Source organism: Anguilla rostrata, chromosome 16 (genome assembly GCF_018555375.3).
Source record: "Anguilla rostrata isolate EN2019 chromosome 16, ASM1855537v3, whole genome shotgun sequence".
Lineage (NCBI taxonomy): Eukaryota > Metazoa > Chordata > Actinopteri > Anguilliformes > Anguillidae > Anguilla > Anguilla rostrata.
Window position 1 is genome coordinate 9,960,145 of NC_057948.1, and position 23,404 is coordinate 9,983,548.

At 52.3% G+C, this 23,404-nt stretch overlaps 2 protein-coding genes across 2 annotated transcripts in view; one reads left to right on the forward strand and one right to left on the reverse strand.

Annotated features, from left to right (window-relative positions):
* znf276 (zinc finger protein 276) lies at window positions 1-5,113 on the forward strand. The gene is made up of 11 exons (XM_064313656.1): window positions 1-618; window positions 939-1,251; window positions 1,337-1,383; window positions 1,539-1,889; window positions 2,263-2,344; window positions 2,723-2,806; window positions 2,918-3,028; window positions 3,334-3,409; window positions 3,588-3,705; window positions 3,801-3,900; window positions 4,191-5,113. The coding sequence occupies exons 1-11, from the start codon at window positions 354-356 to the stop codon at window positions 4,426-4,428; spliced, it is 1,785 nt and encodes a 594-aa protein (XP_064169726.1). The 5' UTR covers window positions 1-353; the 3' UTR covers window positions 4,429-5,113.
* LOC135242622 (Fanconi anemia group A protein-like) overlaps window positions 4,916-23,404 on the reverse strand; it is a 23,374-nt gene continuing 4,885 nt past the window's right edge. The window contains 34 exon segments of the mRNA XM_064313773.1: window positions 4,916-5,039; window positions 5,303-5,523; window positions 6,645-6,743; window positions 6,838-6,988; window positions 7,129-7,204; window positions 7,380-7,549; window positions 8,059-8,277; window positions 8,527-8,639; window positions 8,804-8,908; window positions 9,234-9,293; window positions 9,846-9,951; window positions 10,161-10,348; window positions 10,440-10,518; window positions 11,027-11,176; window positions 11,320-11,393; window positions 11,650-11,877; window positions 12,863-12,953; window positions 13,818-14,005; window positions 14,373-14,472; window positions 14,690-14,760; window positions 14,862-14,995; window positions 15,684-15,782; window positions 16,829-16,905; window positions 17,050-17,099; window positions 17,589-17,649; window positions 18,335-18,420; window positions 18,654-18,713; window positions 19,270-19,365; window positions 19,460-19,570; window positions 19,725-19,858; window positions 20,801-20,942; window positions 21,138-21,214; window positions 21,304-21,416; window positions 23,214-23,277. Coding sequence (XP_064169843.1) covers window positions 5,416-5,523; window positions 6,645-6,743; window positions 6,838-6,988; window positions 7,129-7,204; window positions 7,380-7,549; window positions 8,059-8,277; window positions 8,527-8,639; window positions 8,804-8,908; window positions 9,234-9,293; window positions 9,846-9,951; window positions 10,161-10,348; window positions 10,440-10,518; window positions 11,027-11,176; window positions 11,320-11,393; window positions 11,650-11,877; window positions 12,863-12,953; window positions 13,818-14,005; window positions 14,373-14,472; window positions 14,690-14,760; window positions 14,862-14,995; window positions 15,684-15,782; window positions 16,829-16,905; window positions 17,050-17,099; window positions 17,589-17,649; window positions 18,335-18,420; window positions 18,654-18,713; window positions 19,270-19,365; window positions 19,460-19,570; window positions 19,725-19,858; window positions 20,801-20,942; window positions 21,138-21,214; window positions 21,304-21,416; window positions 23,214-23,277 — 3,680 coding nt within the window. The 3' untranslated portion in view covers window positions 4,916-5,039; window positions 5,303-5,415.

Genomic DNA, 23,404 nt, shown 5'->3' on the forward strand with positions numbered 1-23,404 from the left:
CACTTCCGGATCCACTTGTTTACTTTCAGATGTCTCTTTCTAAAATGGGAGTAAGCTAGTCAGCTAGAGTCTGAAAATAAAATTTACGAAAATGCAATTAATCAGAACCCACTGAATTTTACTTTATTACTGTTTTTACAGAAACAAACTGCGGACATTTTAGAAAATAATTTTGCGTAAGAACATTTTATCTGTAAAAGTCAAATTTTTAAACTTTTTAGCTAGCTGTAGGTAGCTAGCTGTACTTCCCCCATGTAGCTGCCCAGCTTTGCTTATCTAACCTGTAAGGGAAATTAAAGAGAAGAGCTTAGTTCAACGTTACTTTCCTGGCTTTTGGAACATTTGCGCTTATAATGAAACGAGATAGGCGCGCGCGGCTGGCCGCTGTTTCGCCCCTGACCAGGCACGCGCACTCGCCAGGAGCCAGCAAGCGACCCTGTCGGCGAGGGAGACCGAGGGCAGGTTCTGGGAAGAATGCACCCAGACAGGGATGCGAGCTAAGTCGTAGGGACGATGACCCGGGGGAAAGCGCCTGGGGAGGACGGCTAAGCATTGACACAATCCCAGCCACAGGGACAGGAGAGGCCGGAGGTCCCCAGAACGAATCAAGGACCACAGGTAGGTCGCCGGGTTCCGCTTGGTTCAGGGCGGAGTGCTTCTTCATAATACAGATGTGTCATAAACTAAGTTCCCATACTAGTTTGCTGCAGAGGAAGTGGCAGAGACGGATGTACTGAGACACAGACAAGCAGCTACTGTCTACTTTAACTGACTATTGCTTTCTAAGCAAACTTCTTGACACGACATGAACTGTTTAAAATGTATATGGTAGATGGGTTAGTTACCGGGTAAATTACATATTAAATTTAGCTATTTAAAAGTTAGCTAGCAAAGTTACGTGTCTTTGGTGACAGCGTTGGCCTTACGATCACGTGCAGGTTCGGGTCGACTTAGCGCTGCCTTTTGCCGACTGTGCCACGGGAAGTTTTCCCCGCGCAGCCTGCGGCATGCGTTCGGCAAGTTGCAGGGAGAGTCCGTGAAGCTCGCAGCGGAGGAGAGGCTGCGACCGCCACCGCTCTTCTGCACCGACTTCCAGCGCCTGGTGGGCGTGCCAGTGAGCCGCGACCCGCTTCTGTCTCAGTTCGTATGCAAGAACTGCCACTCGCAGTTCTACAAGTGCCACAGAGTCCTGCTAACCTTCCTCCAGCGGGTCAACCTGTCGCCCTCCACGCCCGACAGCGCCACCGAAAGGTGAGGGAGAGCGAAATAGATCTGCTGGCGGCCAAGACAAGAGCCTTCTTTACCGCTGAAACGTCTGGTTGTGCTTCTATTTCAGGGGTCATTCCATGCAGTCTTATTCAGCAGAAGGGGCCTGTCTGTCAGGTGAGTTGAATATTAGCAGAAGGAAATCATGTTGAATCATCTGAGATCTTAAGACCTTGAGAGAGTGACAGGTTAATCTAAACCAGGGACAGCGGGGCCTTTATGACTGAACTCCCTATTCGATGTTCTATGCTGCACCTCCTACCCCTGTCTAGGCCCTCCCATCACCTCCTCTCCCCAGTGCCTCCATGGTCTGGTCTCCTGGACGCACCACCATGCGGTAGACTGCAGCTCCTGCCCCGGCCTGCAGGAGGTGCTGGAGGGGCAGTACCGGGGAGCGGTTCGGGTGGTGTGGGGGTGCATGGACGGACACAGCTACATGATGGACGCACAAGCGCATCCGGAGAGAGACCAGCAGGCTGTCAGAACCGGCTCCCCGGACTCTGGGACAGCTCTGAGGCCGGTGGGGGCAGCCCTAACCCATCCAAGCCCGGCTGCCGCCCCCCAGAACCAGGCCCCCGCCCTGCGGACCGCTCCCAGCACAGACACCGCCGGCGCTTCCGGGGGTGAGTGGGTCGCGGGGCTGGAAGGCTCACTTCAAAGTTTACGCGTTGCTACGGTTACACACAGCTTAAAGCAGACATTTGCGCTGAATCACATTCCGTTCATTTAGCAGACACGTTCATTTACAGACTTAACGCGGAACATAAAAGCATTGCCTTGTCTTATACGAGCACAGGCGCTTGACGTGGCTAACGACATTCCCAGACGAGTAAGTGCAACATCACTTAAAGCTAATGAACAATGCTAACGAGAAACCATGCTGCACCGGCCCTTGTACCATCGCAGCGCTGCTTCTGTATTACCAGCACTGCTAACAGCGCTGTACCTCAGCGCGTGCGCTGCGTTGATGTTCCGGCGGTGTGTTGTTGTTGCCAGGAGCACTGCGCAGCGAGGCGACGGTCACGCCCGCGCCAGCCGACCCTGTGGACGGGGCAGGGGAAAGTGACCTCTCTGACAGGTAAGCCAGCAATCCGGAAGACCCGACGCAGGTGGAGGCAGCACAGGTAAACTCCAGCTGAACACAGGCGGGCCGGAGAAGCGGGTTAAGAGAAATAACGTGGGAAGAGTCTCATTTAGTGATAACATGAAAAAGTGATTGACTTATTAAAATGCGTCTAATAAAATTAAGGATGCAGCAGTACCTCAGATATAAAGACTGGTCTTATGGCATAGCAGGATTCAAGACCACCGGTCGCAGTTCACCCTGTCTTTCCGTAATCGGCGCACATAGGAACAGTCTTTATGACGTTAGCTTAGTTTGCAGGAACACGAGATGAGGAGCGTTTTGTGATCCCGATCCACTCCCCTGGGCCCGTTTGTGCGTCTGACCCCGCAGGAACTTCTCTAGCGACGACGAAGACGAGGAGAGGAGGAAGAGCGGCTCTTCGGATGAGCTGTTTGAGCCCTTTCCCGAGAAGCGGTGAGAGAGCCTTCGCTGAGTAATCTCTGAATAGATTCGCGCGGAAGCGTGCCTGTGGCGTACTCTGTAGTTACGCTCCGCCCCCCCCCCCTCCTCCCCTCCTCCCCAAAGGGTCGTCTCCTCCAAGAAGGGCGGCAGGGAGGCGAAGAGGCCCCCCGAGCCCAAGGTGCGGAAGAAACCGGGGCCGAAGCCGGGCTGGAAGAAAAAGATCAAGACGGAGCGGTACCTATGGGTGGGGCACTGTCAGGGGTCAGTCAGGGGTTGATGAGGTGTCAGTCAGGGGTCACAGTGAGAGTTCAGTGAGGGGTCACAGTCAGGGGTCAGAGTAAGTGGTTGGTCAGGGCTCACAGTGAGGTGTCAGAGTCAGGGGTCACTGTTAGAGGTCAGTGAGGGGTCACAGTGGGGCTGGTGAGGGGTCAGTCAGGGGTCTGAGTAAGGGGTCGGTCAGGGCTGAGTGAGGGGTTGATGAGGTGGTCACAGTTAGGGGTCAGTGTGGGGCACTGATTTTGCTTTGTTCCTTTTCTCAGAGAGGAGCTGCCCAACATCTATAAGTGCCCCCATCAGGGCTGCACAGCCGTGTACCGTGGAGCCGACGGCATGAAGGTCAGTGTGCGTGTGCACAGTAAGCTCAGTTTGCGCTCAGCATGTTTACCATGATTAGTGTGTGCTCAGTATGTTTACCATGTTTGCAGTGCCCAGTGAGTTTAGTGCATTTAGTGTGTGCTCAGTACGTTTAGTGTGTTCAGTATGTGTTGAGTGTCCGCTGTGGTATCTGGAGCAGAAGCACATTAAGGAGCATCATGAGGAAGTGCGGGAGCGACCCTGCCCCCACCCCGGCTGCAACAAGGTGTTCATGATCGACCGCTACCTGCAGCGGCACGTCAAGCTCATCCACACAGGTGAGGGCCGGGGGGCGGGGCCACGCAGGGGAGCGGGCGCGGTGGCGAGGTGTGCTTTGCCTGAGAACTCTACCGTCCTGTCCCTCTCTCCCCAGAGGTGAGGAATTACATCTGCGACCAGTGCGGCCAGACCTTCAAACAGAGGAAGCACCTGTCCGTGCATCAGATGCGCCACTCAGGGGCCAAGCCGCTACAGTGAGTCACAGTGAGGGGGAGGGGCCAAGTCACTGCAGTGAGTCAGAGAGGGGGGAGGGACCAAGCCACTACAGTGAGTCACAGAGAGGGGGAGGGGCCAAGGCACTACAGTGAGTCAGATAGGGGGAGGGGCCAAGTCGCTACAGTGAGTCACAGAGAGGGGGAGGGGCTAAGCCACTACACTGAGTCACAGAGAGGGGGAGGTGCCAAGCAACTGCAGTGAGTCGCAGAAAGGGAGAGGGTCCACGAGCCGGTGTAGCCTCCTACTGAGCTTGCGATTGTTCCTTCAGGTGTGAGGTGTGCGGGTTCCAGTGCCGCCAGCGAGCGTCACTCAAGTACCACATGACCAAGCACAAGGCGGAGGCGGAGCTGGAGTTCGCCTGCGAGCAGTGCGGGAAGCGCTTCGAGAAGGCTCACAACCTCAACGTGCACATGTCCATGGTGCACCCGCTCACGCAGGGAGGGGCCAGCGACCCGCCCCAACCCCCGGAGGGCGAGGCTCTGAGCCCGCACTCTGCCTCCAGCTGAGACTGCAGCACAACTCTGGACTCCTACAGTGACCTTAAGGGCAGAGTGTCACGCCTCATACACCTCACTCTGAACCCCATGCCCCTAACCCTGTACTCCTCACCCTATAGCCCACAACCTGTACACTTCACCCTGTAACCCTGTACCCCACACCATGTACCCCTTACCCCCTGTACCCCACACCATGCAGAATACCCCTCCACCACAAACCACATACTGCACACCCTGCTCCACCCCACACACACACACACCCTATATCCCACATCGCATACCCACCCTATACCCCACACCACGTGTCCCCCATATACCACTCACCCTACACCCCAGACCGTACGCCCCACACACCCAGTACACGGCTCCCTCACACTATGCAACACGTTCCTGACACCCCGCACACCTTACGCTCGCCTGCTTGCCGCCGCACCGCGACCCGGCCAGGCGCCGCACCCCAACCGCACCACTCAATGAAGACTCGGACCGGTCTGTTCCCTGCCACCACTTGTTTTTATTATCTTCCTTTTGTGTTTAGCGTCTCCTGAACTACCAGTGGGCGCAGTGAAACTGTCTCGCTGGCTGGCGTGTCCAGGCGAGAGGCTGTCCTCTTACGCAGCCTTTAAAAAAAACAGAGGTGAACCTTATCGATGAAATGAACCACCTTTTTTTTTTAGAGGAGTCTAGTATTGTTTATAAACTGTAAAATGAAGAGTAAAATCTGTGAATATGTGTATAGAACAGAGAGCACTCAAGTCCGTCACGAGCAGATGTTTATGCTGCACCCATGTGACCCCCCCCTCCCCCCACCCCTGTTACCGGCCCCGCCCCCGGCAGGGCAGCCTTTCTCTACCGCGTGAAAAACGAATAAAGGTGTAAATACACAAAGCTGCTCAGCGCTGCGTTATTCCGCTCGGGGTTCCGGAGGCCGGCCGCTGTTTTTGGGGACGGTGGCGGTTCCCCACCCCGCCCCCCAGGCTCGGGGCGCACAGCTGCTCACAGGAAGTCCAGCTCCCGCAGGGCGTGGTCAGGGCTGGGCGGGGCCAGGTGGGAGGACAGGGCAGCAGACACTTCGGGGTCCAGATCTCCACACGCCTCCTGCAGCTGGGGGGGAGGGGGGGGATTGATGTGTAACGGCACTGTGTGAGAGGGGTTTTATTTGGAAGGGTACTGTGTGAGGGGTTTGATATACAACAGCACTGTGAGAGGGTTTTGATGTGTAACAGTACTGTGTGAGAGGGGTTTAATGTGTAACAGTACTGAGTGAGAGGGGTTTGATGTGTAACAGCAGTGAGTGAGGGGTTTGATGTGTAACAGCAGTGAGTGAGAGGGGTTTGATGTGTAACAGTACTGAGTGAGAAGGGTTTCATTAGTAACAGTGCTGTGTGAGTGGGGTTTGATGTGTAACAGCAGTGAGTGAGAGGGGTTTGATGAGTAACAGTACAGTGGGAGAGGGGTTTGATCTATAACAGTGCTGTGTGAGAGGGGTTTGATGAGTAACAGTACTGTGTGATTGGGTTTGATGAGTAATAGCACAGTGGGAGAGGGGTTTGATGTGCAACAGTACTGCGTGAGAGGGGTTTGATGTAACAGCACAGTGGGAGAGGGGTTTGATGAGTAACAGTACTGTGTGAGAGGGGTTTGATGTAACAGCACAGTGGGAGAGGGGTTTGATGAGTAACAGTACTGTGTGAGAGGGGTTTGATGTGCAACAGTACTGAGTGAGAAGGGTTTCATGAGTAACAGTACTGTGTGAGAGGGGTTTGATGTGTAACAGTACTGTGTGAGAGGGGTTTGATGTGTAACAGTACAGTGGGAGAGGGGTTTGATATGTAACAGTACTGTGTGAGAGGGTTTGATGTGTAACAGTACTGTGTGAGAGGGGTTTGATGTGTAACAGTACTGACTGAGAGGGGTTTGATCTATAAAAGTACTGATTGAGAGGGGTTTGAGATGTAACAGTACTGTGAGAGGGGTTTGATGGGTTTGATGTGTAACAGTACTGTGTGAGAGGGGTTTGATGTGTAACAGTACTGTGTGAGAGGGGTTTGATGTGTAACTACTGACTGAGAGGGGTTTGATGTGTAACAGTACTGTGTGAGAGGGGTTTGATGTGTAACAGTACTGTGTGAGAGGGGTTTGATGTGTAACAGTACTGAGTGAGAGGGGTTTGATGTGTAACAGTACTGTGCGAGAGGGGTTTGATGGGTTTGATGTGGCCCTACCTGTCTCCTGAGGCCGTGGGAGACGCAGGGCGTTGGACTCAGAGCGATGATCCGGAACAGCGCCCGCCGAGCCCTCGCCACGATCTCCAGGGGGTCCGCCTGCACGGCAGAGTCACAGCTGCTCACACCCGCACGCTAACAGGCCAACAGACAGGCCCGCACACACCTGTCACCGCGCCGCAGAGGGGGTTACCTGTGCGGGCGTGGGGTCCGCGCGGGGGACGGGGGCGCGGCCGTCCAGGAAGAGGGCGCTCAGAGCCGAGTAGCAGCGCAGGGCGCAGAGGAGGAACCCGGGGGCTCTCGCGAACCGCCCCGAAACCTCGCCGTCCAGGTGCGGGATCAAACTGCGGGGGCGTGTCAGACACACACCCACGTCACGTCACCCGACTGTCCGTGCCACGTGCACAGCCACCCACACGCAATATCACATCACGCCGTGTTTGTACAGCTGGGTGCCCTCTGGTGCCGCGGTGCAGGCTCTCACCTGTAGAAGCCCAGGGGCATCAGTCGCGCGTGCCTGTCAGTGGTTGCCATGGTCACAGCCTGGTACGAGCCCTGCTCTTTGTCAGGGGAAAAGCGCAGAGTGCGCATAAATTTAGTACGCCTATGAGACAGACCCAGGCCTTTGTTATACCAACATAGTGTGTGTGTGTGTGTGTGTGTGTGTGTGTGTGAGAGAGAGAGAGAAAAAGACTGATGGTGACGGTATTTTTGGTTATACACGCTCAGTTTTACCTGCACCAGGCGGTTGGAACAGAGGGAGCCAGTCGGTACAGTCTTGCAGGTGTGTCAGGATCTCTAAACATAATCCCCGAGCTTTCTCAACACTCTTTTCCTGCAGAGTACACACATGCGTTTCACAACATGGGTAGAGCAACGGCAGGTGTGTGTGTGTGTGTGTGTGTCTTGATGTGTGTGTTGGGGCTCATAGGCAAAAGTGTGTTAGAAGGGGCCAGGAGCACAGCAGCTGTTAAAAAAACAGGATACACCACACCATCCAATCATCAAACACCTCCATCACCACCCTACACCACCATCATCACACTACCCATCCATACACCAATCCAAAAATCCACCCAACACCTACACACCCCCCAATCACCACCACCTAACCCACCACACCACCCACATCATCCACCCACTACACACCAATACCCCACAACACACACCCCTCACCACCTACACACCACCCCATCCACACCACCACCCACCACACCCACACACACACCACACATCCACACACACCATCCATCACCATCACACTACACCAACACCCACCTACACCACCCACATCATCCACACCACCCACATACATCACCCACACCCCCACCTACACCACCCACATCATCTACACCACCCACACCACCACCTACACCACCCATATCACCACCTACACCACTCAGATCACCCACACCTCCACCTACACCACTCACATCCCCATATACACGAGCAACACCATTCTGGTGCAGACTCCCAGCCATCAGTGCCTGCACAGGTGTGAGCCCTCACCTGCCTCTGCTGGCCCAGCTGCTCCAGCGCTGTGCTGAGGCTCCGCCCCCCTGCACGGTGCAGACTGGCTGCCAGGAGCAGGGGCGGGGCTGAGGGGCGGGGCCGTGACTCCGCCCTCACTGCGCTGCAACACAGAAACGCGCAGACACACATTACACACAGAGTCTGACACACGACAGTGTGCACTGCCACCATAAGACTATTTGATATTTTTATGTGTTTCAGTTTTAGTCTCATTCATAGTTAGGATGTGGTAAGTTAGGTTAGATGTGGTAGCAGCTTGTCACTGAGAGTTCTGTTGTGTGTATGTGTACGTGTGTGTACGTGTGTGTGTGCATGCGGTGTGAGGTGTGTATGTACTCAGGTGTGTTACCTGCAGGCCCAGGTGTAGCAGTCAGCCAAACGCAGGAGTTCCTCTGGCAGTGGGTCTTCACTCAGGCGTCTCCATAGAGACACAAGTACAGGACCCAGCCACGCCCACCAGCGCTGCCCAGCACACACACACACACACATTAGCACACTCTTAAAGACACACACTCCTACAAGTATACATTAACTTGTCTTTCCAGGCACACAACACACACACACACACGCACACACGCACAGGAGAGGGTGGTGTGACCGATACAGGGAGGAGGGTGTGGTCTTACCACTGCTGAAACGAGCAGCAGCGGACACTGCTGGTGCATTTGGGACAGAGCTTCATTCACCACCCGGCTCGGCCTATCACAGCGCATGCTGGCAGTCAGCACTCCCTGTGGGCGGGGCAATGAGAGAGAGAGTGATGCAGCTAAATGGTGTTAAATACATACACAGCGGTCAGAAATATGGCCAAAAAAACATCCCAATATTTTTTCCAGATGCTCGGGCAGTCCATAAAATGTACAGTATTAGTATTTTGTGTTAATATGGTTAATAAACAAAGTCATGATAAGATAAAATAAAAAAGAGGCATCTGGCATCTGGCCGCAGGCTGCAGGCCCCGCCCCACCCCACCCCACCCCACCCCACCCCACCCACATCCTGCAGTCAGAAGTGCCTGCAGCTGCAGCTGCACACAGGCCCAGAGAGACTCTTTACCCTGCAGAAGTGTGCGGTGAGGGGGTACGGCAACAGGCCCGCGGGGGTGCACACGTTCCTCTGGGAGAAAAGGAAGAGAGGGAGAGAGAGGGAGGGGGGAAAGGGAGAGAGGGATAATAATATTAATATTACATAATAAGAATAAATAGGATTTTATTTTATTATTTCCTATCATTTTAAATCGTTAGTTATACACGGTATGATAATTTGTGTCGTACACTCAAATGTGCACATTGCTTTGCCAATACGAAGTTATCACAGCCACAAAAAATAAAAATGGAGAGAATGCAAGCGTGCAGAGAGGAAGACATGATGACATGCTAATACCCTGGACCAACAATCATCTTCCACCCAACTATATCTATCTCCTATCTCTCTCCACTGTCTCTCTCTCTCTCTCTCTCTCCCTCTCTCACACTGTCTCTCTCTCTCTCACACTGTCTCTCTCCCTCTCTCTCTCTCTCTCACACTGTCTCTCCCTCTCTCTCTCTCTCTCTTTCTCTCACACTGTCTCTCCCTCTCTCTCTCACACTCTCTCTCTCTCTCTCTCTCTCTCTCTCTCTCTCTCTCTCTCTCTCTCTCACACTGTCTCTCTCTCTCTCTCTCTCGCACCTGTCTGTGGTTCACGTGCTCCATGAAGGTGCTGCAGTCCAGTGTCGTTCTCCCTCCCTGAGTCCGTACGGTCACCAGGGCTGTGACTGGGAGCGCCACCATCACCCTGTAGCACGGACACACACACATTAGACTGTGACAAACACACACGTGCACATACATGCGCACACACACACACACACATACACACACACACACACACACACAACACAACACACACACACACACACACACACACACACACACACACACACACATACATACACACACACACACACACACACACACATATATATACACACACACACAGCGCACCTGTTGCAGGCGTGCAGAGCCTGTTGAAGCGCCAGGTCAGTGCTGAGGACAGTGCTGAGGTCAGTGCTGGCAGTCGGGACGTGGCCGGGCACGGAGCACTTCTCCCAAATCAGATCCAGCAGGAAGCGCCCCCCTTCCCCCCCGGCCCCGGCGGGGACTGCAGCCAGCTCCAGCTCGTACAGCAGCTCCTGTGAGGAGAGGGCGGGGCTGGGCGTTACTACGACAGCGCTGGGGGACAGGGGGGCGGAGTCACTCCGGGTGTCACGGCGCTCTGCGTACCTGCAGTCTGCACAGGACGTCCGGGAGGCAGGTGTCAGAGCCTCTCCGTCCACACCGGGGCCTCTGTCCCATCTGCGCACTGCAGGGAGAGGAGCAGGGATCAGCCGCACCGCTGCCGGAGCAGCGACTACAGGACAGAGCTGACCCCGAACAGCAGGGGGGCTCAAATCTGGCCCTCCAGGCCAGCAGTGCTGCCGGTTTTCCTTCTTCCCCTCCAATCAGGGCAGGTTTAAACCTGGGACCCCAGGTGAGTTAAATCTCTGGGCCAATCAGCGGCATTAATCCATGAATTAACCATGAGGTAGAGAAGAAAACCAGCAGCACTACTGGCCTCAAGGAGCCAGATTTGAGTATCCCTGCAGTACAGTGTGGTATTGGCCCGATATGGTGCGTATGACCATATGTTTTATATGTGTGTACTGACCCAGTATGGTGTTTGTGTAGTATGTGGTACGACCCAGTATAGTATAGAGTAGTATGGTGTGGTACTGTTGTGGTATGGTGGTGTACTGACCCGGTACAGTGTGGTACAGACCCAGTATAGAGTAGTATGGTGTGGTACTGTTGTGGTATGGTGGTGTACTGACCCGGTACGGTGTGGTACTGACCCGGTCTCCAGCTCCAGGACCGCACTGAGGATGTGGCCACAGGCGACCCTCACATCTCCCCCACATCCGCCCTGATCCAGAGGAGCGGAGAGATACTCCTGCTGACACATCCACTGCTGGTACTCCTGTCTGATACACAAACACATACACATCCACTGTCTGATACATACAAAAACAATCACACACAGGAAAAATGGAGAAGTTTTTAAGGGTGACATTGTGTGTGTGTGCATGTGTATATTTGAGTATAATTTGTACAGGGCGTGTGGTACCTCTCTGGATCAGACAGGGCATCTTGGCTCCTCTGTACTCTGAGCTCAGCTGCTAACCACTCAGAAAACGAGAGCTGGAGACAGATACACAGATCAGAGTTACACACTCTCCCTCACACACACACACACACACACACACACACACACGTATATGCGTGCACGTGCACACATACACACACACACGTATATGCGTGCATGTGCACACAAACACACACAGCTGAGCCTCACAGGGCCTCTTCCACAGACTACACATTACCCAGAATGCCGAGCGTGCCATCAGCATCACAGACTCTGTGGTTTGTGGGGACCTGGCTGTGAAACAGGCCTCACCTGGTACTGGGGCAGCGTCCGCAGGGCGTGGAAGCTCGGGTGTGTCCACAGCACAGAGGCTGAGCTCCTCCAGGAGGCGCTGGGGTCTGTGATATTCCTCCAGAGGACAGGCTCCTCCCTCTCCATCCCCATTGGTCCTGGCCCCTCCCACTCTGGTCCTGGCCCCTCCCCCACAGGTCCTGGCCCCACCCTTGTTCCTGGGACCAGTCTGGGGATTAGGTAAAGCAACTGCAAAGATACACACAGACCACAACTGTTAGAACTGCCTCTGGTACCAAATGAGACACCATAGACAGCAAACCCAAAGCCCCTTAGTGCCAATGTGCCTGCTCCAGTGCGTGTAACAGCAGCAGACTGTGAGCTGCAGTGGAGGGTCCAGTTTCACCTCTAATCCCAACACAATCATCACCTCTCTCACATAGCACTCATTACGTCTGATTACCCATCATGCATCGATTCCCCTGTACAGCCTAAAGCAATCAGATCATTCCCTTCTCAGCTGAAACCAAGTTCCCACATTCAGGCATCGATGTATGGGTAAAATTTATAACTAACTTTATTTACAAAGCATATTATTTTGAAGTGCGTACTTTATTATTACAGAGAACATGTGGGTAAAGCTGCTGTGTCTGTGTAGCTTTGCTGGTGAGTTTAAATGACAGAAGACAAATGAAAAATATAAATGATGACTATGATTAGGTTATTTTGTGACAATGATATATTCTTAAATGCCCTCTTTGGTGTGAATGTGTGTCATCATATTAGCTGATCATATGGGCCACTATCTCAGCACCAGGCAAATAGCAGTAGATTCATTTAAGCCATTATCAGCCAATACTGATATGACCCTGATATTATTCCGCATCAGTAGTTATACATTTGTTTTTATTTCCTTTCACTACAGTACTGCTGTGACTACTGCTCATGCTCACTGCTCACACATGCACACACGCACAGACACAGACACACACACACACACACACACACACACACACACACACACACAAACACACACACACACACACACACAAACACAAGCACACACACACACACACACACACACACACAAACACAGAGCACACAAACACACACACACACACACACAGAGCACACACAAACACAGAGCACACACACACAACACACACACACACACACACACACACACACACACACACACACACAGAGCACACACACAGGTGTCAGAGTGGCGTACCTTCTTGTAGAGGCTGCTGGGAACACACTGCTGCACGCGCTCAGTTGAGTCTCCTCGGGAGAGCCCGTAGCAAACTGCGGCCACACAGAACCTGCAGACAGACAAAGATTACCGCCACCGCAGTAGCACAGCATGTGTAGTGTGGATGTAGTGAGTGAGTAATGTGTCATGTACAATGTGTAGCTTACATGTGCTAATGTTGCATAGTGCGTGTAGAGTGCATGTAGAGCGTGTGTATACAGTGTATGTAGTCTGTGGAGACAGCGCGTACAGTGCATGAAGAGTACGTACAGTGCGTGTTGTTTGTGTGTACAGTGTGTATAGAGTGTGTAGAGTATGGGTAGAGTGTGTGTAGTGTGTGTATACAGTGTATGTAGTCTGTGGAGACAGCGCGTACAGTGCATGAAGAGTACGTACAGTGCGTGTTGTTTGTGTGTACAGTGTGCACAGAGTGTGTAGAGTATGGGTAGAGTGTGTGTAGTGTGTGTATACAGTGTATGTAGTCTGTGAAGAGAGTACGTACAGTGCGTGTTGTTTGTGTGTACAGTGTGTATAGAGTGTGTAGAGTATGGGTAGAGTGTGTGTAGTGTGTGTATACAGTGTATGTAGTCTGTGGAGAGAGTACGTACAGTGCGTGTTGTTTGTGTGTACAGTGTGTATAGAGTGTGTAGAGTATGGGTAGAGTGTGTGTAGTGTGTGTATACAGTGTATGTAGTCTGTGGAGACAGCGCGTACAGTGCATGAAGAGTACGTACAGTGCGTGTTGTTTGTGTGTACAGTGTGCATAGAGTGTGTAGAGTATGGGTAGAGTGTGTGTAGTGTGTGTATACAGTGTATGTAGTCTGTGGAGAGAGTACGTACAGTGCGTGTTGTTTGTGTGTACAGTGTGTATAGAGTGTGTAGAGTATGGGTAGAGTGTGTGTAGTGTGCTTGCAGTGTTACTCCTCTCTCTCACCGCAGGCAGAAGCTCATGTCAGCCTGGGTGCTGCAGCGTAAGGCAGCGCTCAGTGCCTCAGGGAGGGGCAGTGGGCGGGGCAGCAGGGCGGGGCTGGACTCCACCACGGGACACTGGGACTGGAAGGCGTGCAGGTGCACCACAAACGCTGCCAGCCCCAGCACATGAGCACCACCTAGTGACGCCCCCTACGGACCAACAGAGAGCAGTGCGGTTCTATAACAGACAGCACAGAACAGTACTGAGACATTAAGTGGGTTTACAGGCCAAGCTTGTTTCCGGAGGAAAAAGATCAAATGTGTTACCCAGGTGACAGGTGAGGTGGGTTACCTGGGTGACAAGTGAGGTGGGTTACCTGGGTAACAGCTGAGGTGAGTTACCTGTGTGACAGGTGAGGTGTGTTACCTGGGTGACAGGTGAGGTGGGTTACCTGGGTGACAGGTAAGGTGGGTTACCTGGGTGACAGGTGAGGTGGGTTACCTGGGTGACAGGTGAGGTGCGTTACCTGGGTCACACGTGAGGTATGGTACCTGGGTAACAGCTGAGGTGAGTTACCTGGTTATGCAGCAGGTCCCACAGTCGGTGCAGCAGGGCAGGAAGCAGCTGCCTGTGCTCCAGTAGCATCCTCACAAACTGTGACGCCCATGGACCCTGCCTGCTCTCACAGCAAAACCACAACCAGCGACTGCGTCAGCAACACACCCACATACACACTACTGCAAACACTGTCTGTGTCCAGCACACCTGTCTGATTGTCTCACCTGTACTAACACACCTGTGTGCCTCAGCTGTCCTGTCTGTCTGTCTCACCTGTACTGTCTGTCTCAACCGTGTCTGATTCTCCTGTCTGTCTGTCTGTCCGTCCACCTCACCTGTTTGGCGGGTTTACTCTGGAGGCGTCCATCAGGCACTGGCAGAAGCTCCTCACCATCACGTCGACCACCTGAAGACAGACAGGAGGCGGGACAGACAGACAGACAGGTGAGACGGGTCGGGTCGGGCGACAGCGGGGGAAACACGCAAACAGGAAGCGGCGCCCCTCACTCTGTTCTCCTGGTCCGATTGGGGGGGCGTGTCCGGGCAGAGGAGGACCGCAGGCTGCCCCGGAGAGCGGTCCTCCGTCTCCGGGACGACCGCGCCGAGCGCCTCCGAGACCCGCGACAGGTGGGCCAGGAAGTCTGAGGAGCAGAGAGGAAGAGAGAGAGGGGGGTTGGGTTAGGGAAAGAGGCATACGCGCTAACTCTCACACAAACACACACGCACACAAACATGCTAATACATATACACGTACACACACACACACACACATACTTACACACAAACACACACAAACACACATGCACACGCACACAAACATGCTAATACATATACACGTACACACACACACACACACATACTTACACACAAACACACACAAACACACATGCACACGCACACAAACATGCTAATACATATACACGTACACACACACACACACACATACTTACACACAAACACACACAAACACACATACACACGCACACAAACATGCTAATACATATATACGTACACACACACACACACATGCACACGCACACAAACATGCTAATACATATACACGTACACATACACACTCACAATACTTACACACACACACAAACACACACAAACAAACACACATGCACAAGCACACAAACATGCTAATACATATACACGTACACATACACACTCACAATACTTACACACACACACACACACACACACAAACACACACAAACAAACACACATGCACAAGCACACAAACATGCTAATACATATACACGTACACATACACACTCACAATACTTACACACACACACACACACAAACACACACAAACTCCTTCACCTTGTTCTCTGCCTGGGGAAGACAGCACGCTCCTCAGCTCCTGAAGTTCACACTGCAGCCTCTCCTGGGGCTCCTGTTCTCTCATTTCAACACCTGCACCTGTACACAAGTACACACTCGTAAACACACCTGTACACAGATAGACACAGGTTTGGGACAAAGACTTTTTTTCTCGATTTCGCTCGGTACTCCACAGTTTCAGATTTGTAATAAAACAATTCGCATGTGCTTAAAGTGCAGACTCTCAGCTTCTCTTTAAGGATATTCTATGCACTTCATTTCTCCATGTAGAAATTATAGCTCTCTTTATGCATAGCCCCCCAAATTTCAGGGTGTCATAATGTTTGGGAAAATGGCTTCTTAGGTGCTTCTGATTAGTCAGTAAGGTGTGTTCAATTGCTTCCTTAGTGCAGGTATGAGAGAGCTTTCAGTATCTAATCTTGATTCTAGGCTTTTGATTGCCTTTGGAGTCTGTTATTGCTGTTTGTCAAAACGAGGACCACAGTCATGTCAACGAAAGTCAAGAAAGCCATTATGAGGCAGAGAAATAAGAAAAAGAAAGACAGCTAGGCTAAATCTTAAGCTAACCAAAATCAGCAGTTTGGAACCAATATGTCCCAAACATTAAGGTGCCCTGAAACGGGGAAGCTATGTGTAAAAAGTGCTGTAATTTATACACGGTGAAACAAGTTAATAAAAATACCTTTAAATATAAGCTGAGAATGTACATGCAGGTACATGCTCAAACACACCTGTGTGTACACACAGTCATACATGCAGGTACATGCTCAAACACACCTGTGCATACACACAGACATACATGCAGGTACATGCTCAAACACACCTGTGCATACACACAGACATACATGCAGGTACATGCTCAAACACACCTGCACGCACACACAGACATACATGCAGGTACATGCTCAAACACACCTGCGCGCACACAGGTACATATTCAAACACACCTGTACAGGTTAAACACACATACCTAGACATGTGCACACAGGTGCATGCTCACATAATTCTCATATCAACAGAGAGAGAGAGAGAGAGAGAGAGAGAGAGAGAGAGAGAGAGAGAGAGAGAGAGAGAGAGAGAGAGAGTACAGACAGCACAGAGGTGAAAAGGAGGGAGATACATACCTTCCAGCTGTCTCTGTCTCTCTCTCTCACAGGACTGAGTGTAAGCGGAATATAAAGATGGTGGAATCTTCTCTGCCCTGTACAACAACGATCCACATATCAATCAGAGAGTTATGCAGTTATGTGGTGGGCTATGGTTGTTTGTAATTCTATGGTTGCATATGGTATGTAGTCGCGTGCGGTTACATAGCTGTGCGCGTCAGCAGGTGTGCAGGACTCACTTCCTGAGTGACTCAATGAAAGCCATTCGAGCGTCGGCCATTTCAGGAAGCTGGAGGAGGAAAGGAGACAATCCATAACTGTCACACCCAGTCACCCACACTCACTCTGTCACATCCACACTCACTGTGTCACATCCACACTCACTGTGTCCACCCACCATGGTCACATCCACTCACTGTGTCACATCTACAGTCACTTGTCACATCCACACTCACTGTGTCACATCTACAGTCACTCTGTCACACCCACACTCACTGTGTCACATCCACACTCACTGTGTCACATCTACAGTCACTCTGCCACACCCACACTCATTGTGTCACATCCACACTCACTGTGCCACATCTACAGTCACTCTGCCACACCCACACTCAATCAATGTCATGTCACGTAGGCTCTTCTCAAGTCATATGCCATTACAATTACAGTTCTGGCAAATTTAGAGCAGAATGTTGCATATTCTTGTGTATGTGTGCGTGGGAGAGGGAGGGGTCTGTGTGCTGAGTATTTGAGGGTGGGGGGGGGGGGGGGGTCTCACCACTCGTGGAGTCAGAAGAGCTGGGAGGAACCGGGACAGGAAGTAGGGCTTCCTAAAAATACTGCAGACATGCAGAAGGCACAGCATGTATGAAACCTCACGTTAACATCGTTAACAAGACATTTCAATAACACATCAGACATTCACCTTTGTAGGAATCCATTAACTGTGATCAGGTAGCCAATAACAATCAACAACACTGTTGACATTTTAGCATTTTCAAACGACCCCACTGCTAACGCTGATACGCAAGCTATGCTCGTTCAGTGCTTGGCATTTTGTGGATTAGCTACCTCGTTTAATTTTATATTGTTCAGAAAACATAAAAATGTATTGAATGTTGAGATTAATAATGTGGGTCTCATGCCACTGCTCTTCTGACAGTCCAAATGCAGTTAAAGCATCATGACTTCACACAGTCCATTACATTACATTACATTACAGGCATTTGGCAGACGCTCTAATCCAGAGCGATGTACAACAAAAGTACAGCTATCGTCATCTTTGTACCGTGTCCCTAAAAGCGCTTTCTGAACGCTCGAGCTGTCCAACGCAAAGTGCTCTGCCACTTTCAAAATTTTAACAAACGTGGCGCTGTTCTTAATCTGTTCAGAGCGTCCCCGGACTTAAAAAAAAAATTTTAATTAATGATGGTACACTCCCTGTTTGTCGACAAATATTAGTTTGGTACATGCTGAGACAGAGGGACCGGGGGAACAGACAGGTACACACTGAAAGAGAGTTACCTGGCTTCCATCACAGCTGCAGAGATCTTCCCCGTGCTCTCGAACTAGCACCGGGCCCTGTCCACGCCAACAGCCACAGGCACGGGGCGGGCACACCCACACACCACACACAGCACACACACGCACCACACACGCCACACGCACCACACACACACCCACACAGCACAGCGCACCCACACCACACCACACCACACCACACGCACACCAGCACACACCACACACACACACACACACACACACGGAAGCGTATACACACGTTAACACCCATGTACATACAGGTGTAATGCAGGCAGCGGTGGGGTTATGTGGCATCACTCACCTGCACTGGTGCAGTGGCTGTGGAGACATCCTCATAGAGCCCCATCTCCTCCACCGACACCTGGAGACACACAGACCGACACCCCTCAGCTCACTCCTCTCTGCTCTATCCGCACTCAGCCACACCCTACAGACACTAAGCCCTGCCCTGCTGACACTAAGCCCCATCCCACTGACACTGAGCCACCACGGACCAGAGCCCCCCAGCTGACACTGCCCCGCCTGCTGACACTCAGCCCCCCTGCTGACACTAAGCCCTGCCCTGCTGACACTAAGCCCCGACCTACTGACACTGAGCCCCACCCACTGGACACTGAGCCCCGCCCTGCTGACACTGAGCCCCACCCAGCTGACACTAAGCCCCGCCCTGCTGACACTGAGCCCCGCCCAACTGACACTGAGCCCCGCCCTGCTGACACTACCGCCCTACAGAGCCCCTGACACTGAGCCCCGCCCTGCTGACACTAAGCCCCGCCCAACTGACACTGAGCCCCGCCCAGCAGAAACTAAATCCCGCATTGCAGACACTGAGCCCCGCCTTGCTGGCGCTAAGCCCCGCCCATTTGACAGAGCCCCGCACTTCTGATGCTGAGCTCCGCCCTGTAAAAATTTCGTACCCGTAGGTCTGCCAGCCTGGTCTTGGCGAGGGACACGTACTCCAGCAGGAGGATGCGGTGCTTGGCTGGGACAAAGGGGGGGTGGAGCAGGTGCACCTGAGAGAGAGAGCAGCACAGGTGTGAGACACAGAGGAGAAAAGCTCACAGTCCCATGCAGCACAATGCCAGCGGCACAGGAAGTGGACGTCACCTTCAGGTACTGCGGGGGATCGAAGGGCACCAGGTCCGACAGGAACTTCAGCAGGAACACTAAAGACTTCTTACTGTTCCCATGGTAACCACTGGCATTGCCAAAAGACATCTGACAGAGTAGAAACAGAACTTCACCTGAGGGGCCAAAATGAGACCTCTAGCCTATACCTGAGAGAATTACACCGGACTGAGACCTACACCTGACTGAGACATACACCTGACTGAGAGACTTTAACCTGAGAACCTGAGAGGGGGAGTCGTACCTTGAACCACTGGCTGTAAGGAGGGAAGATGGCAGGGCTCTCCAGCGCCCCCTGGCGGGCGAGCAGGAAGGCAGTGATCATGCTCTCCAGATCGTAGCCCTCGAACGCAGACCGCAGGAGACGGGACAGCATCTCTGGGCGGTAATTCAGATACTGAATACTAACAGCTTATATTGTACTACAGAGAGAGACAGTGAGAGTGTATGTATGTGTGTGTGTGTGTGTGTGTGTCCGTGTGTGTGCACGCATGTGTGCGTATGTCACGGTCAACCACCAACTACTGATCTCCATAGTGATTGAGATGGGCATTTCTGGGACTGCCCTCTCTTGCTTTGCTTCCTATCTATAAGGTCACTGCGATGGGGTCTCTCTCTGCACCTCATCCCCTTGTTACAGAAGTCCCACAGGGGCCTGTACTGGGGCCTCTGCTGTTCTCCATTTACACTAAATCTCTCGGCTCAGTCATTTACGTGGTTTCCCTTGTGTCTGTGCGTGTACCTGTAAGGCCGTGCTGGGTGTGTGTGTGTGTTTGTGTGTATCTGTCAGACTGTGCTTGTGCTGGGTCTGAGTGTCTGTGTGCGCGTGTGTGTGTACCTGTAAGGCTGTGCTGGGTGTGTGTGTGTGTGTGTGTGTGTGTGTGTGTTTGTGTGTATCTGTAAGACTGTGCTTGTGCTGGGTCTGGGTGTGTGTGTGTGTGTGCGTGTGTGTGTGTACCTGTAAGGCTGTGCTGGGTATATGTGTGTGTGTACCTGTAAGGCTGTGCTGGGTGTGTGTGTGTGTGTGTGTGTGTACCTGTAAGGCTGTGCTGGGTATATGTGTGTGTGTGTGTGTACCTGTAAGGCTGTGCTGGGTGTGTGTGTGTGTGTGTGTGTGTGTGTGTACCTGTAAGGTTGTGCTGGGTGTGTGTGTGTGTGTGTGTGTGTGTGTGTGTGTGTACCTGTAAGGCTGTGCTGGGTATATGTGTGTGTGTGTGTACCTGTAAGGCTGTGCTGGGTGTGTGTGTGTGTGTGTGTGTGTGTGTGTGTGTGTGTGTACCTGTAAGGCTGTGCTGGGTATATGTGTGTGTGTGTGTGTACCTGTAAGGCTGTGCTGGGCATCTGGGTGGTACACCAACAGAGTGGAAAGGTGAGACAGCACATGCTGCCAGTTCACCTCGTGAGTCTCCAGCACCTGCAGGAGGTGAGAGAGCAGCTCATCCACACTGGAGAGCACCGAGAGCTGGGGAGAGAGAGAGAGAGGGAGGGAGGGAGGAGAGCCGCCATTACATGATCACCATGCAAATAAAGCCATGCAAATGAAACTGAACTGTGATGGGGCTGGGAGAGGGCACTGTTTCCAGAATCCCAGGTGAAAACACAGACAGTACTTCTTTTAACAAACATCTCAGTTGCCAAATTAACCTCAGGCTCCTACCTTCCGATACAGCAGCGTCAGCAAGCGAGACGTCTTAGCAAAGCTCCAGGCACTCTGCATGGCGATGGCATCAGACACTGGGGAGATGTGTGTGTGTTAACACTGATACAGTATGTATGTGTGTGTGTGTGTGTGTGTGTGTGTGCGTGCGTATTAGCAGGCTCACCTTTGAGGCGTGGCTTGTAGGTGAGGGTGTGTGTGAGGGAGTGGATGAGGAAGCGCAGAAACACATCGCTGCAGACAGACACGCTGCACACGGACACATCAAACACCTGCACCCTGAGAGAGAGAGAGAGACACAGAGAGAGAGAGAGAGAATCAGAGAGAGAGAGAACGAATAATCTTCAGTTTTCTTATACAGACACAGCCCCCACTGCATCAACATAAAATGAAAAGCTAAGTGCTGAAACAAGTGCTGAAATGGCAGTTTGTTTTCCACGAGTGTGTAGCAGGAGAGCTCCCCCCAAAGCCCTGCTGCCATCAGCCCGCACACAGGGCCTTCTCCCTCCACTGACCCAGCCCGCACACAGGGCCTTCTCCCTCCACTGACCCAGCCCGCACACAGGGCCTTCTCCCTCCACTGACCCAGCCCGCACACAGGGCCTTCTCCCTCCACTGACCCAGCCCGCACACAGGGCCTTCTCCCTCCACTGACCCAGCCCGCACACAGGGCCTTCTCCCTCCACTGACCCAGCCCGCACACAGGGCCTTCTCCCTCCACTGACCCAGCCCGCACACAGGGCCTTCTCCCTCCACTGACCCAGCCCGCACACAGGGCCTTCTCCCTCCACTGACCCAGCCCACACACAAGGCCTTCTCCCTCCACTGACCCAGCCCGCACACAGGGCCTTCTCCCTCCACTGACCCAGCCCGCACACAGGGCCTTCTCCCTCCACTGACCCAGCCCGCACACAAGGCCTTCTCCCTCCACTGACCCAGCCGCAAGGCTTTGTGTTTCTCCTACTCACTGGCGCGCGTGGGACAGGCGGACGGAGCAGCGTGGGCGGAGCTTACAATTTAGAAGATGGTGGCAGAGATAAACTCTCTCTCGCTTCCTGCGGGCGCGCCCGTCTACTGTTTGTTGTTATGGTTTTGTTTTTGTTTTTTTGGTTTCCTTTTCCTGAACTCGGTCGGTCATAATTTTCGCTGCGGTGTGGAACGGGACCTGCGGTTCTCCGAACGTGCAGCTGCCCCTTTCGGGAACAGCGGGGTGCTTCCTGCCGCCCACGGGCGCCGGGTGGCATTGTGGGTATTTGCGAGACACCCCTATAAACCTCCCTGCCAGGGTTAGGGCTTTTATTTTCGGGTATGTTTGTTCTGTTGTCCTTTGTGTAAGTTCCATTGGCAAATTCCCTACTTTGTAGATGTAATAAATACTCTTTGAATTTCCCCCTTTTCTAAAAAGGCATTGTCGAGTTTTCTTGGATGTCTGGCCTTTGGATTTCCTGTTGCTTTGGAATGTTGCTCAGTGTTTGGCTGTGACACGCTTCCAAGTCGCTAGTTTAGCCTGCCCAAAAATAAAGTTCAACAGACACACCCTACTCTTTCCTAAGAGTGCCCTCCTACGTACAGCTCCCTGGGAAAAAACCATGTCTAGCCCTGTACACCACTGCCTCACTTTCCTTAGCATGCCTTCTAGCCCTCTAAAAATGTATCTCAGCACGAAACAGTCTCTAGTGATATTGCTATAGGTAATGTTTCGTCGATTCAAAGTGGAATTATTTTTATCGTTGCAGTTCTGGTGCGGTTCTCATTCCTGGTGAAAACAGGCCTTAACCATAAAAACAGTTTCCCTCACGGTCTACAAGAACCCACGACCCAGATAACAGAACAGCCTTCACTGCCTGTCTCTATCTGGATACATTTTCCAAGGCATTTCCAGTTCTGAGACAATTTAACACTGTAATACCACCATACCATGACATGTTCACACTCATGCTACAACAATATAATACTGAGACACTGATACATTGCCACACTGATATACGCTAATATACTGTAACACTCAATCACACGGATGCATTCCAACACATTACAGCACTGCGGCACCATGCCAACATTCATCTCTTTATTTACCATGACTCTGCAACTTGTAGCTGGGATTGCACCGGCTGTGACTGACTCACACTGTCCAGCACCCCTGCAGACAGACAGACAGACAGTCAGTGACCACAGGAAGAACGTGGAATGAGGAGACAGAGGTCATCTTTAAATGTTTTGATGTGGTCGTCCACAGCTCTAACGCACTGCCACATAATTAACAGGGA